Source organism: Lissotriton helveticus, chromosome 5_1 (assembly GCF_964261635.1).
Source record: "Lissotriton helveticus chromosome 5_1, aLisHel1.1, whole genome shotgun sequence".
Classification (NCBI taxonomy): Eukaryota; Metazoa; Chordata; class Amphibia; order Caudata; family Salamandridae; genus Lissotriton; species Lissotriton helveticus.
Window position 1 is genome coordinate 1629198361 of NC_136065.1, and position 17865 is coordinate 1629216225.

General features: G+C 44.3%; 1 protein-coding gene across 1 annotated transcript in view; it reads right to left on the minus strand.

Moving 5' to 3' along the window:
* Positions 1–17865, minus strand: part of ADCY4 (adenylate cyclase 4) — a 337742-nt gene that overhangs the window by 83477 nt on the left and 236400 nt on the right. The window contains exon 15 of the mRNA XM_078644832.1: positions 12653–12750. Coding sequence (XP_078500958.1) covers positions 12653–12750 — 98 coding nt within the window. The remainder of the gene's footprint in view (positions 1–12652; positions 12751–17865) is intronic.

Below are 17865 nucleotides of genomic sequence, written 5' to 3' on the forward strand. Positions count from 1 at the left end.
GTCGAGAGGTTTGTAAAAATCTCAAAGGTCCTATGGATAGATCTGAACACGCTGTTTGACATTGTAGTACCAGGAGATCTGTGGACAGCATGCAAGGTTAGCGCTGAGTGGCCCACAACGGAGCCAGAGAGAGATGCTAAGACTAATGGGCCGTCCGAGATTGTGATGGCAAAATTCGAGAGAGTGATGACTTGGCTGAAAGAGAAAGTGCCAATGCAAGACATAGATTGGGTCAGAATAGACCGAACCAGACAGGAACCCAAAGAGACAGTCCACGAATATTACGAGAGATTGCTGAAGGCGTTTAAACAGTATAGCGGCTTGGATGTAATGGATCCAAAGGACATAGGGCAATTTGTGTCCAAGTTCGTCCTGGGACTGAGACCGGATATTAGTTTGATGATTCAGCAACACTCGATTTGTTGGCAAAGTAAACCCCTAGATGAAATACTGAGATATGCCAGGTACTGCTGTGATGAGATAGACTCCAAGGCTAAGAAACTAAAGGAAAAGTTGATGGTGGTACAGATGCAGGCAGCAGGAAAGGGGGGACCGCAGCAACAGCAGCAAGGAACAGGTACAGGAGGAAAGAAGCAGTACAGTCAGAACAAGGGCAATGAGGAGAGTTCTACCTTTAGACCCAGAATAGACATAGCTGCTTTGAAGAAAACGACTAGGTGCCACCAGTGTAACGAGGTGGGGCATTGGAAACGCGAGTGTCCCTACAATGTAGAGATAGGAGAACAAGAGATAGAGGAGGAAGAGGTCCAGAGCGCACCTACAAGAGGGGTGACGCCATACCAAGGAAAGGTGCTCAAAGGGGGGGGGGCTCCTCCCCGAGCCCAGTTCCCGCAGCCTCCTCGAGTAGGGACTGTGGGTAAGACCTATAGACAAATGCCCCTGTTTGTGGAAGGTGAAGAGTGCTATTATGTGGACCCATTAACCGGACAGAGAGTGGAAAGAGAAGACTGCACCCTTGGGGCAGCCTTGGAGGTGGACCAGAGGGGACCCTATGTGGAAGCAGAAGTAGCAGGGTGCCCTACGACATTTCTGGTGGACACAGGAGCCACTAGATCCACGATCAGATCAGCTGCAGTTCCAGACCTGCCCATGTCTGGAGAGACCATACAAGTGGTAGGGGTCGCAAATAGGAGAATAACCAGCCAATTGACAGAACCGGTACAGGTGAAAATAGGGAAGTACAGCGATGAGCACCAATTTGTGGTTTGCGATTCAAGCCCTGTGTGTCTGCTAGGGAGAGACCTGTTGTGTAAATTGAATTGTACAATATACTGTACACCTCAGGGAGTGGAGGTATTGACCAATGATGATGACGCAGATTTCAAAGTTGCAAACTCAAGAATATGCGTGGAGCTGTATCCTACTTTGACAGTAGATGAGCTCCCCTGGGACTTGAGAGAGACAGTGGCACCAGAAGTATGGGATTTCACTGGGGAAGAGATAGGTTTGGTCAAAGGGGTGGACCCAGTGAAAATTGTAGTGAAACCGCATGCTGAGTTCCCAAGAACACCCCAATATAAATTGACTCCAGAAACGATTGCAGGCATAAAACCCGTGATCGAGTCCATGATTAAACAGGGAATACTGAAAGAAATCGTGGGTAGTCCATGCAACTCCCCAATTATGGGTCTGCAGAAACCAAATGGGAAATTTCGGATAGTGCAGGACCTTCGAAAGATTAATAACATAGTCGTTTCGTGTTGTCCAGTGGTACCGAATCCATCAGTGATACTGTTTCAGATTCCATTTCAAGCAGAGTGGTTCACAGTGATCGATCTTTGTCAGGCTTTCTTTTCGATCCCTCTGGACGAAGAAAGCCATTTTCTTTTCGCATTTAAGCTGGAAAATCGCGTCCTAACATGGTGTCGTATCCCTCAGGGGTATACAGAGAGTCCATCGATCTTTAACCAGCTTTTGAAGAAAAATCTTGAAAGTCTAGTGCTGCCCCAGAAGTCCGTTCTGGTCCAGTACATAGACGACCTCCTCGTGGCGTCAGAAACAGAAGAAGCTTGCAGGGAGGACTCCATTGCTTTGTTAAATCACCTAGCTGCCAATGGGCACAAGGTGTCCCCGGGAAAATTGCAGTACTGCCTGACAGAAGTGCAGTACTTAGGACACAGAATAGAGAAAGGCAAACGAAAGGTGTCACCAGACAGGATAGAGGCGATCATGAAAATGAATGCGCCTAAGACACAGAGAGAGGTCTGGATGTTTCTAGGGATGGTGGGTTATTGCCGACAGTGGATCGCGAACTTTTCACTGAAAGCAAAACCCTTGCAAAAACTGACGCACAAGGAGGTGAGCGATCCGGTACCATGGGACAAAGACTGTTTGATGGCATTCTTACAGCTGCGAGAGGACCTGTGTCGTGCTCCGGCATTGGGAATGCCTGATTACAATAAACAATTTTTTCTTTACTGTTGTGAGAGAGAGGGTTGTGCGTTGTCTGTGTTAGTCCAAATCCATGGGAATGCCCGTAGACCAGTTGCTTATTTCTCGGCTACTTTAGACCCAGTAGCCGCAGCGTTGCCCGGATGTCTCAAATCCGTTGCTGCAACGGGTGTCAGCATTGAAAGATGTGAAAATATCGTCATGGGGCACCCGTTAGAGGTGTGCGTGCCCCATTCTGTTGAACTGTTGATGACCAGGACCAAAACACAGCATCTGACCAACAGCAGGCTCACGCGATATGAGCAAGTTATTCTTGCTGCAGAGAATGTGACCCTCAAGAGATGCTCTGTTTTGAACCCTGCCACCTTGATGCCACTTCCAAATGATATCGAGGATGATGATGAATGTACAGACCATGACTGCCTCGATGTGACTGAACTATGCACCAAACCCAGACCCGACATCGTAGATGAGCCACTGACCGACCCAGATGAAATTTTCTTTGTCGATGGCTCATGTGTAAGAGACGAAGTTGGGCAGTTGAGAGCAGCTTACGCTGTTTGTACAATTACTGGAGTTGTGGAAGCTGGGTGCCTGGAAGGAGTACACTCCGCTCAGGTAGCCGAGATTATTGCCCTGACACGTGCTTGCTTAGCAAGCAATCAAATTCGAGTCACCATATACACCGACAGCCAATATGGTTATGGGGTAGTTCATGATTACGGGCAGTTATGGTCTCAAAGAGGGTTCATGACCTCTTCAGGCTCTCCCATTCGCAATGGAGAGTTTGTGCGCCTGTTGTTAGAGGCGTTGCAATGCCCAGCAGGTATCGCAGTTGTAAAGTGCACCGCACATACCAGAAATGAGGACTTTGTTTCAAAAGGCAATAGATATGCAGATGAAGTTGCGCGGTATTGCGCGGAGCAAGGGTACTCTTTCACAGAGGTGGAAGTGGGCGGAATAAATGTAAGAACTGAATTAGCCATGATATTGGAAACTGTTGATACTTGGGATGAACTGTCAAACATGCAAGAAAATGCTCCTGATATTGAAAAGGAAACATGGGAAAAGGCAGGATGTGTAATGGGTGAGTCCCATTTTTGGGTCTCAGCAGACGGCAGAGCAGTGTTGCCCAATGAGATGGTGAGTCCAATGGCCAGACTCATACATGGTCCCGTACACTTAGGGAGAGATGCTATGCTGAGAGTGTTTAGACAGACTTGGTACAATCCTAAGTTTAGAATAGCAGCAGAAGCAGTGTGCCAGCGTTGTGTGACCTGTCAGCAGCTGAACGTAGGAAAAAGAACACCAGTTACACTAAGTCACATAGGAAGGTCTGGAGGTCCATTCAATCGAATGCAGATAGATTTCATTGAAATGCCAAGGTGCAACCGCCTCCGCTATGTCCTAGTGGTTGTTTGTGTGTTCTCCAGATGGGTTGAGGCATACCCTACACGTAGGTGCGACACCCTCACCGTGGCCAAGTTACTGCTTAGGGAACTCATCCCGCGCTTCGGGGTGCCGGCCTTTTTGGAATCAGATAGGGGAACGCATTTTAACAGCGAGCTTGTGAAGATGATTTGTGTAGCGCTAAATATTGATCAGAAGTTGCATTGCAGTTACCGACCAGAAGCCTCAGGGATTGTGGAGCAGATCAATGGCACGATCAAGGCCAGGATAGCGAAAGTGTGCTCCTCAACGACCCTGAGTTGGCCTGACGCCCTGCCATTGGTCCTCATGAGCCTTCGTAGTACCCCAGACAGAAGAACAGGGTTGTCACCACATGAGGTGTTAATGGGGAGAGCAATGAGGCTGCCATCTGTCCCAACTGCTGCACTGTTAAATATCACAGATGATATGATCCTGGACTATTGTAAGGGGCTGTCTGATGCCATTCGTTCTGTGTCCCTTCAGGTGCAGGCTGCCGAGGTTCCAGCGTGCCAGGGCCCGTGCCATGACCTGTACCCTGGGGACTGGGTCCTGGTGAAAAAACACGTGAGAAGAAGCTGTTTGGATGTTCGTTGGCGTGGGCCCTTCCAGATCATTCTGATCACCAACACAGCTGTAAAGGTGGGAGGCCTGCCCAATTGGATCCACGCGTCACATACGCGAAGGGTTCCAGCACCTCTGGAAGAAACAGCTCCTCTCTCGGATAGACGTCCAGCAGAGGACCGAGAAGCCATAGAGGGGGCTAGCCAAGCTGTAGAGGTGCCAGCGGAAGCAGGGGAAGAGTCTGACCAAGCTGAGGACGGTCAGTACAACAGTGAAACAGACGACGCTACAGAAGGAGAAAGTAGCTGGGAGTACGAGTCAGACACAGACAGGTCTGAGAGAGAGAGAGAACAGACAAGAAGGAGAAGGAGTAGAAGGGCACGTGGAGAAGCAAATTGGCCGCAAAGAAGGAGCTCTAGCCTGAGGTCAACTCCAGAAGTAACCCTTCCTCCGATATCAGAAGACTCAGACCCGGAAGAAGGTGCTCAGGGCGCTGAAGCACCGGACCGAAGAAGGTCAAGAAGAGTGCGTGTGCCTAACAGAAGATACTCCACACCTGAGTGGACATATCTGGTGACAAATGTCTGTGAAACCGGAGACAGGGAGGATCCGAGCGGTGGTGGTGTCCAGTTCTGAGCCCATTATCACCGTGGAAATACGACTGTTGGTACCCGGTGTCGAACAAGAAGGGTCACTAACATTCATGCTCCCCAGACCTCCCCGCCTCAGCAAGTTAAAACACATGTTTCTTTCAGAATTGCAATTCCCCGACTTTGGTACAACGATAACAGCACATGAAGAGCACAATCTTCGGTTGGAAATATTGAACTATGCTATTGAAGCTGCAACAACAAATCTGATAGTAGACTGTTAAGGACTTTGTAAATAAAGCAACCAGAAAAAGAAGATTACCTAGCGCCCAGGAAGCAGAGAATTTTAGGGAACTACCCTTGAGTTGATGGAGAAGGGTTAGGGTTGTCTTTTTGAACTGTGAAAGGACTTTTGCGGAGAAGGTTGTCAGCTTCCAGTTGTGTGGATTCTAAAGACAAAAAGATTAAAAAGAGACTGTAAAGGAACGAGAGGAAAAGAACTTTTTGCTAAGATAAGAGAGAGCCATATTGTCTGACGAAATGGAGGCCGGCACCCAGAACCGCAGAGCTAAATGTATAATAGGTACACTAATAGTAGGAGTGATAATATTAATAGCTTTAGTGGTAACAATTTCTTATGTAAAGGGACATGAGGAAGAGGCAAAGGTAACTGATGTGAAATCTGTAGAAACGCTTACACCCACTGTTGCTGGTGAAAAAGGGGAAAACACTCAAGAGAAAGCGTTATTAGCTGCAGAAGCCCGCAGGTTACACGTAGATGAGTCCCAAGGAGACTTTAGGTCAAATGCTTATGCTAAACTCTTATATGAATACGTGGATGCCATGGAGGTTAAGGATTGCTACGTCTGCATGCAGTTGCCGGCGTCTGTAGATGAAGGAATTCGATATCATCACCTCCCGCTGACATATGGCATTACATGTAGCTTATTGCTTAGTATATTTTATGAGAGAGATAGTTTTGAATACTATTTCTCCAATTATGATTCAGTGTTGCCAGAAGTCCCAAATTATAAGCAGATGAACAAATGGGATTACTGGAAGAGTGAAGACAGATTGGCCAAGTTCTTCATTCCTTGGATTACCTTAGATACTTCACATGCCCGTAGAAATAACCTGACATGCAAGGTGTCAGAAGTCGAGAAGAAGTTCATAGGGCAGGTGGATGATCGTTACAGGAGACAAAAGATTTTGAAAAAATCAGGACAATGGAAAACAGATTGGACCGAGGAAGAAAAGGCACACAAGAGAAAGGGTAGTAGTGGTCCAATAGCTTTAGATAAAACGCAGAGAGGAAAGCTATGTCTTCATCGAGCCAAAACGTATTATGAAAATGTATACGTTGGAGAAGTCGACTGTGAACATGCTTTCAACATAGAGTACTATACTAAAGATTTCCTGAAGGGAATGCAAGTGATTCCAAATGTGTATTTTGTATGTGGAAGAAATGCCTACGTGAGACTACCTGACAACTGGTATGGATCATGTTACTTAGCAATTGTCTTCCCCAAAATATATCATGCACAAGACTTAGTGATCATTGAGGGCAAGACATCTTCGAGGGGAAGGAGAGATGTAGGAGATGCAGAAATGGTTGGAGATGTCTTTGGAGCTATGTTCCCTCTTTTGGGAGTAATCCTTAATGATGTTAAAATTAGACGACTGGCAACAGTTGTCGACAGGTTGTCTGCCAGCACTGCTCAGTCCTTAATGCTGGTAGAAGGAGAGATGCAATCGATAAGGGCTATGGTTCTTCAGAACCGTCTTGCATTAGATGTCCTACTAGCAAAAGAGGGCGGAGTCTGTAAGGCTTTGAAGGTCCAGGAATGTTGCACTTACATTCCAGACAATTCAAAACCCCTTGAGAAGGTTATTAGGAACATAACTGATATTCACAAGGAGATCGAAGACTTGAGTAAAGAAAATGTCTGGGAAAAGGTGGGCCATGGAATGAGTGCAGTTGGTGGGTGGATTTCCACCTTAGGCAAAAGCTTTGTGTGGTATATTCTAAAACCTGTCATCATAATACTGATCTGTGGGATCATATTGTGGGGATTGGTGAGGGTATTCAAATGGTACAGAGCAAGAAGGTCAGAAAGGGCCCAAAGAGAGCAGCTGCAGAGACTGGCTGCCATACAAGATAATCAGTACAGGAGTCTGAGGGCTCTGGAAGCGCAGAGAATGCCAGCAATAACTGCAGTTTAAATGTTAGTGATGACCCCGAGAGGTCATCAAAGGGGGGAACTGAGAGAGCGCAAACTGACCTAAATGTATGAGTACATCACACTTACCTGTAGTAAGCACAAATCATGAGGAGAAATGCCATGAGTGCTAATAGTATCTGCAATTATATTCTAAATGTATAGCTAACATAGAGATTAAGTAGAAGTGGAACTAATACAGAAATGTGTGACACTATATGATTTATTAGATGTGATTATTCCTGAATCCATGTCGTGTAGCTGTTAAAATGTAAGATGGTAGGTGGTTAAAAGCAGAATGTGGTAGGCCTCAGGGCCAGAGCTAAAAGGGAAGGTGTTTCTTTTCACGACACAGATTGTATTAATGTTTTTGGTCATTGCATTAATGGGCCAGGATTTATAAAAATGTTTACTGAATAATAGAATAAGAGTATTAACATGCTTTAATTAATGAAGAAGTTGAATGCTATAATCATTATGAGAAATATTGTAGGCCTGAAATGTTTTAACGTTGATTTACACGTACATGTCTGGGCTGAGAAATGTTGCAAGCCTTTTTGGAAGTCTATGAGAGTTGGGTTCTTGGCTGCAGATATCTGTCTGCAAAGGAAAAGGGGGGATCCAATTATAATGAATGAATAGAGGTCTGTTCAGTAGACGGCCCAGACATGGAGGAGGGTTCCGGAATGTTTGAGGGGTATCAGCGGGCCGGAGAAGAGTCTGAGAAGCAAGGTCAACTCTAACGTATGAGGCCCAATACAAAGCATCATGGAAAAAGCCAGAAGCTACACCACGTGAGGGGCGTCTCGAAAGGGGCGTCTCAAATGTTGTTGACTGTTTTGTATTAGGGACAGCACCCCTGGGTGGAGTTAGAGCAGATACCTGAGGACCCTTTAGAGAGCGGATGGGTAGGCAGAGAGGGGTCATGACTGGAGAACTATAGGTTTTCACCAAGAGACTTAGAGTGAGTGACTTCCCTTGGGGGTCATTCACTGCTGACACCTTTATTTAGGTTGGGACTTGGTTAAGTAGGGATACCATCTAGAGCAGGGTAGGGACAGCCTAACCTGTGCGTTTTCTTCCAACTTAAATGAAGGAGAGATATGCGTCAATGCTGATAGCTTTATTATTCTTAGAACTTGTGTTAGTGATTTCCGTTGCTCGTCTGAGGGCTTTCCGAGAGCACATGTATGTAATTGGACCTGTGTATCTCGTGAATCTCATTCTGAGATGCCTGTATTTGCAGCTTATCATATCTTTACAATAAACTTTTGAAAGCTAGAAGTTGTTTGTGATCTTTGGGAGTAGAGTCCTTTATTGGGTGAACTAACTTGGAAATGGATGTACTTCGACCTTAAAGACAGGCAACAAAGGTTCAGTCGACCAGATCGAGGTTTAGATCAATAGATATAAGGTATCGATCAAAATCTCGCCCTTCCAATATTTATGGCAAGACAATTACAACGGTGTCATAGGTTAGACCTAAAAATAAAAGGCATTTTGATGCATGGTACAACAGTAACAACTAAAAGGCAAAGTAAAATACAATTTAAGGGGGGCAGAAGGACATTTTAAGGGTAACAATATGGCAAGCAGTTATACATATGGAGCATGTATTAACTATGAATGAAACATTCCTCGGCCATTCCATTAAATGCACCATACTGAAATATGAGAATGCTACAGAGTGATGCTTGATGAGAGAGACATTTATGGTTTTAGAAGAAGTAAAGGTGTCAAGCATGACTATTTGAAGACTGGAGGTCCTCAGTGTCCTTTGTGCGGGGAATAGCCTTTCATTGAGGACACAGGTATGCCTTAATGTCATACCATTGGGAGGAGTTATAAGCCAACGTAGGTTTGAAAGCAGGGTTAGATCTTTGACAAATGTTTGACTACAAGTTTCCCTGCGTAAACTCCTCCATGTAGTCCACTTGACCGGAGGCAAGGGACCTCATAAACTTTGCGAAATCATGGTGACTTGTAAATGTAGGCAGGTAACTAATTTAGGGAGACTTAGGGATCCAGGCCCTAACGACAGCTTAGGAACACCGGGTGAAGGCTGAGTAAAAGGCTGAAAAGGGTGAGCTATTGGATGCAGGAGCAATAATCTCTCCTGTGCATCTCTTTTTGGTTTTTAACAATTTTACTACCATCCCACCATTAAACGACAACATTTGCATGAAGAGCGCAGTTGTACAGTTTGCCAGTTGTATCGAGACTATTACCCCATGTATTACACATCCGATTTCCAAATATAACTGGCAGAGAAGACTCCCCTAAAGCAGAGTATCTCGTATCTATTGGGTAGTGGCATCTTCACTCTAATCATGGCCTGATTTGCAAATCACCAAGTCCTCCACTTTGGCTTCAACCTCATACAGAATGTCTAATTTGCTTACACTCTTTGTGCAATTTCCTCCAGCTTCCTTCTAACTTCAGATTCTTTCTCTCCTGCGCTCTCCTGGGGGTCTAGATTTCTGTACCATGGCCAATATTTGGTGCAGCCTGGTAGGGATGTTGCCATTCTCTTAACATTCCAGCTTCTGCTGACTGCTTTGATCATTATGCTCTTATGTTCCTTTCATTCGATCTCTTGTCCCATCTCCCTTCTCTCTGCATTTTCCTGACTATATGTAGGTAAAGAGGTAGGGGTGCTTGAATTTGTTGAGTTGAGGTCTGCTGCATAAGGAGTTGGGTACAGATGCTTCAGGTTGTTTGGGCCTGCAGCACTTTCTTGTCTCTCTAGTCCCGGCGTTTAAAGAACGCAGTTCCTATGACTGTGCTGCGGCTTCTCTCAGTTCTTTCTCTAAGACTGGATTTTCACCCCCAAGTCAAAGGAAGGTATTCCTTTAGTAGATTTATCTTCTGCGGTATCGCCCATTTCAGGTTTTGCTTTTGTGCTCCCCAGTAGTACATCTCTAGCCTTTTGTGTCTCTTTGGACATTTTCCCTGGCCTTGACACTAAGAAGTTAACCCACTTCCCGGCATTCACGAGAGGTTTGTAGCCGATTGTGCTTCTAAGAGGGAGCAGAGGAAGACTTCAATGATGCAACGAGCCTAAGGTGCTATAATGTTCCCTCTGTTACTGAAGCTAATACTAGGGCAGGGGTTACCCCCACCTGTGGCCATTGTCTGAGATGTATTGGGTAGCTCAAAGAAGCCTTCAATCATGCAATTAAGTGATCCAAACATCTCATGGGCGTCAGCGGCACCAGTCTGAATCTCATTTTCAGTCTCACTCTTGGCAGATTGGATAGTTCCATTAAATCTTCTATTTCGTGAGGTTTATTTGAAACTGTCCTCCCTATAGCCACCCTATGTACCCTTTTCCTGTTTCCTCCTATAAATTTAAACTTATCCACATAGAATTGTACCCCCTTTTCCATAAAACGATTATCACTAATTCCCAGTAGTACGCCCGTTTTTCAATGAGCATGCCTGTGGCACTATATTCCCTTCTGTGTCATTCTCAGCCTGCTCTATGCACTGGGTACTCGACTGAAGATCTTGTGCTGCTCCTCCCACAGCACTCGTATTTGTGTCACCAGATACTGTTTCATCCATTTCTGCGACCTCTGCGGTCAAGCTGGCTAGTTTGAAATCTCCATTCAGGGAGGGGGGGGTGGGGTCCTAAAGCTCATCTCTAAAATGTAGCCTAAATTAACCTTAATTAGAGTTTCTAGTAGAGCCTTTCCCCATTCTCCACCCAAGCTTTCCTACAAGGGGTAGGCGAGTCTGTGTCAACCTCTCCGCGACCTTTTACTTGAGAGGGTAGCATCAGGTCTATGGTATTAACCTTCCACGCCCCATTCTAAAGTCCACCTCTCCTCCTTTCACAGTCTTTACTTCTATATTAGTCTTACTTCCCAGACTAGCCATGCTTTGGATAATTTTCCTTTCCTGTTTTCCTCTCCCTCTTTCCTTCCTTGTTTTCATCATCTCTGATGTGATTGATCTTGTGCTAGCCCTGACCAGAGTGGCTGAAAAGCCAGGAAGCCCGAGAGTTCCCCTTCTGAGTGTCAGTCAGATCTAGCAGGACTCTCCATTTTGGAATCTAGCTGCTGTTTGATGCCGAACCATTTATCACAAGTATCCCTGTCCTGCACTTCACCACTGCTGGCCCCCAACTTTACCTGCTCCCCTGCTCCTGCCTCCCAATGGCACAGCAGACCATCCTCAGCAGGTGTCCTCCTTCCCTCCTCTAGCACCTCCTCCCTGGGCACCATATTGGAGTGGTATCCCAGCTGCTCTGCCATGCGTACCGTTCAAACCCACACTCCAGCAAGTCCCCCCGCACTCCAGCAAGAATCCATTAGGTGAATAAGGCTGACCCGCATTGACTTCCTCCATAATCCACCACATTTGTCTCACAACCAGGTGAGGAGACTATATTTCTCACCACCCCCTCAACCTTCTAAGTTCTAAAAGTTTTCTTGCCCTCCTTTACGGGTACCAAACTTCAAAGGGCGTGGTAAGGGTTGTGATAGATTTTCAATTGACTGTTGTCTTTCATTCTCAAAATCAATCAATTGTCCTTTGTCTTACTCAAGCAGAACTCATGTGGCAAACCGCTTCCTGGAGAGCCCTACAGCTCCGATCTCGTTCGATATTGTATTATAGCAGCTTTCCAGTTTTTAGTGAGGAATTGTCATGAATTCAACTTTTCAGGAGTAGAAGATTGCTGAATACTCCCAATGCCCCAACACCCTTCACCGGACCTGACTGACCAGATGGAAAATTAACAGAATGTGATCAAGGGGAATGGGGTCTTAAAGAGGTTTTGCTCTGCTGCTACCCTCAAGGACTTCTGTTTTCATCAGACTTTTACAGTAAAATAGTGGGTTCCTGAGGATAAAGTAGTGTTAAAATCTAATATCCAATCCTTTACTGTAATCAAATTCAATCTCATTATTGCTGAAAGAATTATTATATGGAGCATTATCTGGTCAACACATTGCCAAACATTCTCTCCTCATAGAGGATGGCCACTGATTTATCACAGCGATCTACACATCTGAAATGAGATTTGGTTTACCGTGGTCTTGTAGACTTGAAAACCACAGAGGTCCATCTTCAAGTTACTATTACTCAAGAGTGAAGGTAGTTTGCAGAAAGTTAAATATTTCTATTGTCCATTCAACAAGTCTGCAGAGTCAACAGTAGCACACTATCCACAACTGCCATTATTGGCATGTATCGTGAAACAACAATATTTCTCAGTATTTCAGTGAGCATATTTAGACGCCACTCCTAAAATACTGAAATTATCTTAACTTGTGCACCATAACATTTCTGTGTAGAAATTGTGTGCTAAATTGTGGAATTGTGAAAATCTCAGTAGAAATACAAAAAAAAATCCCCCAAAAAACAGCACAAGCTTCGCACACCTTTGTCCTGCAACCCAGACCCGATCTATGAGGAATGGAGATATCTTACTTTTCTGACACCAGCAACTGGATGACGAAGTTACAGAAGAAGACGAGGAAGGAGCAGGCGGTGTAGTACTTGAAGGACGGCAGGTCCGAGAGGCGATACTGTGGACAAAAGAGAAGGAAAGGCTTCAGGATCTCCTCTGCTCCACGTCACTCTGACACCCGCAGCCCCAGACCATTCCACTCCCCGGATCCCACCACAACAAGGAGTCTCCAGGCTGCACTGGTTATAATGGCAGGGCTCAGCCATGGAGGTCAATTCACCAGAATGTATGGGGTCGTGGAAATGATGTCATACACTTCAATGACATCACAGGGTGGCAACCTTAGCCCTCAGTAACCTCCTATCTGCTGCTGAGGAGCAGGGGCAGTTAGTCCCATATGTTTCCTGCACCCGCCCTGCCATTACAACCCCTAGGTCGCGTGTACTAAGTGCATTGTCAGTGGTACAGAGTGCAAGTTAGCCACGGACTTGCTTGTCATGACTAGTTGAAGTAACGTCCATGGGTGGAGCCTCAGGGGCACAGACAAAAGAAGTAGGACTGATGGTACAAGACGAGAGGAGATGAGAAACCGAATGACCATGCAAGGGAAGAGCCTGAGGAAAAAATAAACTAGAGGACATGGAGGAAAGGGCGAGAGGTAGGCAAGGAAGCAGTGAAGGAAGGTGGAAAGGTAGAGAGAATGCAAAAGACAAAGGTGGGGTTAGTAAGAGAAGAAGGAAAGGAAATGGGTGGAAAATAAGATGAGGTGTCTAGATAGGAAGGAGTGACAAGAGGAGAGGAAGCATGGAAAGATGGAAGAAAGAATGAATGCAAGGGAGGAGAAAGTAATGGACCAATGATGGGAGGAAGGAAGAATGGATAGGAAAAGTGAAGGGAAGGAAGGGAAGAAGGCAAGAAAAGAGCAAGATAATGTACACAATGGAGTGAAGGGGGAAAAGAAGGAAGAAGACTATGAGAGGGAGTTAAACAGGAAAGAAGGACAAGAAAGCATTGAGTAATGGGGGCATTCAGTAATGACGAAGGAGGAAAGGAAAGATGAAAGAAAAAAGGAGAAAAGGAAGCCCAATTTGAGGACTGAGTGAAGTAAGGGATGACGGGAATGGAAAATGGCAGTAGGGAAAGCAAAATAAATTACATTTAGAAAGGAGGGGTGAAAGCCAGAAGAAACAAAAGAAAATCATACTAGGAAAAGAACGCAGCAAGAAAGGAATATTTTCAATAAGAAAGGAAGGAAGAAGAGAGGAACGGAGAACAAGATCGGTGTGTCTACTCAGTTACCAGTAGCAATGCCCATTCCTATCACAACCTGGGTTCTGTAATCTGGCCTCCACCGGATCCCACACAACATACTCCACGTCTGGCACCTCACTTTCCAGCAGCCCCTCATGTGATACGTTTTCTGAAAAGTGCTCTATTGCTCCTTGTAGGTAAGTCTGTGTTACCTTCGATAACCAAAACAAACACACACACACTCCACATATACCAAGTTGACTATCGGGACCCTTTCTGGCTCTAAGCTTGTACAGTTCCTAGCACTAGGTGAGTCTCGCTAATATGCGCTTAATCGAAAGGGGGCAAAATGGTACAATTTCGTGAAGGGTGAAATGGTCTTTCAAAAACCAGGTTGTAAAGATCCAAGGAAGCAGTTGTAGTTAAGATGATTTATTGAGCAGCACAGCATCCAGTCCTGACACAGCAGGACACAGGTTACAACTGACTAACAGTGGAGAATGCTGTATGAGCAAAGCTCTGTTAAGAATGCAGAGTTAAAAGGAAACACAGCATGGCTCATGCAGTTAAAGAGGTACAAGCATAAATAATATAGGCACTTAATAATAACAGGATATAACACACCTCCCTCATTAAATGAAAATAAAAGGAGTAAGGCTGGGAGGGCTACAGACCAAACAAAGGAAAGAGAAAAAACAGCTATACAAAATCTTGCAAAGAAACTGGTCTTCTTCTGATTCGCCTATCGTCTTTGATCCTTGAAGCTACAGAATCAGAAAATGAATCAGACCCACCATCAGAAATGTAACCTCTATCAGTAACAGCGTGAGGTTGGAATTTAGACACATCTTGAGTAGGACATTTAGCAACCCTGCCTGAGTTCCAAACCTTGCCATCCTGAGTAACAACTGAGTTACTGAAAACTCTTTTGATTTGAATAGGTCTGCTAAACTTACTCGTACCTTTGGTGACTAAGAAAGGTTTTAAGATTCTTACCCAATCCCCAACACACAATTCATGCTCTCTTGTTTTCCACTTCTTATTGTACCAAACTTCAGATTTACTTTGTTTCCCACTTACTCTCTTTGCAACTTCCTTGACATCTACATTATTTTGTACCAGAGCTTCACATTTTTCCTTGAACCACCAAGGGCACGTGTCTGACGCAGGATCCCTACCTTTGAGTAGTTTGAACGGACTAATCTCAGTAGTGCTATGGGGAGTTATACGATAAGTCCAAAGTTTCTGTCTGATACGGTTTAACCAATCCCCTTTCTCTTTGATGGCATCAGAGACAAAACCCTTTAAAACACGGTTGAAACGCTCAACCTGCCCGTTCTCATGTGGCTCGTAAAGAGATGTACACATGTGTTTGATGTTGCAGGATTGTAAGAACAATTTCATTTCAGCGGAGACTAACTGCACCCCATTATCAGAAACTAATACCGAAGGACAGCCTTCCCTAGCAAAAACTTCTTTAAAAAAAGAAATGACAACTTCAGAAGTGATTTTGGCTACAAATTTCACTTCTGGCCACTTAGAGTGGTAATCCACAATGACCAATGCAAAACGTGAACTTTCTGGCAACACTTGGAAGGGTCCTGAAATATCAAATGCTATCTTGCTCCACGGAAATTCTGGCCATTTCACTGTCTTAAGAGGTGGAACATGTAATTTTAACATCTTGTCGCTGTTACAGCACTCATTGCATTCTCTGACAGTACGGTCTATGAATCTATCCATTCCAGGCCACCAGAAATGTAACCTTATAATACGCTTCATGGCCGAGATTCCCGGATGGGTCTTGTGTGCTAATTTGAGAATAAGTTCTTGCACCCCACTTGGTGGAATACATTTTTCAGATTTGAAGAACAAATCCCCTTCACACCATAACTCTTCTGCTATGTTGTAAAATGGTAGCAGATCATATTCAACGTTATTCTTGCTGGGCCAACCTTCTAGAAGGTATTTCTTCAGCTTAACAAATTTCTCATCCTTATTCTGGCATTCTAACCAAAACTGTTCAGAAATATCTTGATACTGGGGAGATACTAAATCTGTCAATCCTAACACAAAATCAACTTCAGAAAGATTATTCACATTGTCTACTTTACTTTCACACGGAAGACGTGACAAACAGTCAGCAGTGACATTTTTCTTCCCTGGAATATATTCAACCTTAAAATTGTACTCCTGTAGCTTGGATGAAAGACGTGCAATCCTAGCTGTCGAATTCCAACCACCCCCGGCTGATAGGATATGCACCAAAGGTTTGTGGTCCGTTCTTAGAATAAACTCACTGCCCCAAATGTAAATCCTATAGTGTTCAATGGCCCACACACAAGCAAGCAACTCACGTTCAATAACCGCATATCTGCGTTCAGTTTCACTCAAAGTTCTGGAGGAGAAAGCTACGTTCCATTCTGCAACATCATCAGTTTGAGATAGCACACACCCAAGACCGTACAAACTTGCATCAGTGGTGATGATGCATTTTTTCCCAATTCTAAATGGTTTCAAAGTCGGGGAATTAACAATATCATGTTTGATATCTGTAAAAGCTTTTTCCTGTTCAGTTTCCCATACAAAATCGTTGCACTGTCTTAACAGTTTTCTTAAAGGTTCCATCTTGGTGGCAAAGTTCACAACAAATTTACTATAGTATTCACACATCCCGGAGAAAGAGAGAAGTTGTTCCTTATTCTTTGGGGCTGGAGCACAGAGGATGGCCTCAACATTAGATTTTTTAGGAACAAGACCTTCCCCCGACAAGGTGTGACCTAAGTATTCCACCGACTTCCTAAAAAGTTTGCACTTGTGTGCTTTGAGGGTAAGGCCAGATTTTTCTAATCTTTTGCATACAATACTCAAATGTGAACTATGTTCGGCCTCATTTTTTGAGAAAATTAAGATGTCATCCTGAAAGCATTTTACGAATTTATCAAGATCCCTAAAATTTTGAAACATAATACGTTGGAAAACGGAGGCAGCGGATGCTAATCCAAACGGCATCCTTCTATATTGAAATAGTCCCATAGGGGTAATGAAGGCTGTATATTTCTTGGAATCTTCAGTAAGCTCAATTTGATGATACGCAGATCTAAGGTCCAAGGTGGAAAAGATCTGCGCACCATCAAACAAGGAAACCAGCTCATTAATATTGGGGAGTGGATGACAGTCTATAACAATATTAGAGTTTAAAGCCCTCAAATCAATGCAGACCCTCAATTTCTGGTCAGGTTTGCGCACCAAAACGATGGGCGAAACCCACTCTGAAGATTCAATGGGCTCTATAATACTGTCCTTGAGTAGGTCATCCAACATTTCTTTTAGCTCATCCCTAACATTTAAAGGAACTCCCCTAAGCTTTTGTTTGACTGGGACAGCACCCTCCTTGAGAACAATTTTGTGTGCAAAATTTTCCAATCTTCCTAAACGGTCACAGAAAACTTTATTGAACTTTTCAGACCATGAAATAATTACATCATCCTTTCCATTAACATCAGAAACAGAGTTGATCATATCTTGTTCACTACAAAGAGAGATGGGATCCTTGGCACGTGGATTCAACGTGATGCCAAGTTCCCATTGATCATGCCAACCCAGAACATTGACTCCTTTGATAGCTATATAAAGCTTGATTTGAGCTGATCTACCTCTGAAACATAAAAGAACATCAAAGAAACCTTCAATATCGATAGTATTTCCATTGAAACTTTCAGCTAAAATGTCTGAAGGTTGTAAATCAGAAATATTGCAAACACTTGTTAACTTTTCGTTAAAATATTCTTTGGTAATAATTGTCCATGGAGATCCTGAATCTACCATAAGTTCAATAGCAATACCTGAGACATGAAAAGTACATTTGGGAGATTTCTTAGTGGTTGATCCAAGAATAGAAACAACATAGCCACGTTCAACTTCATGTTGTACTTCAACCACCCCAACAGAAGAAACCTTTGAGGAAGAGGGAGTGACAGAT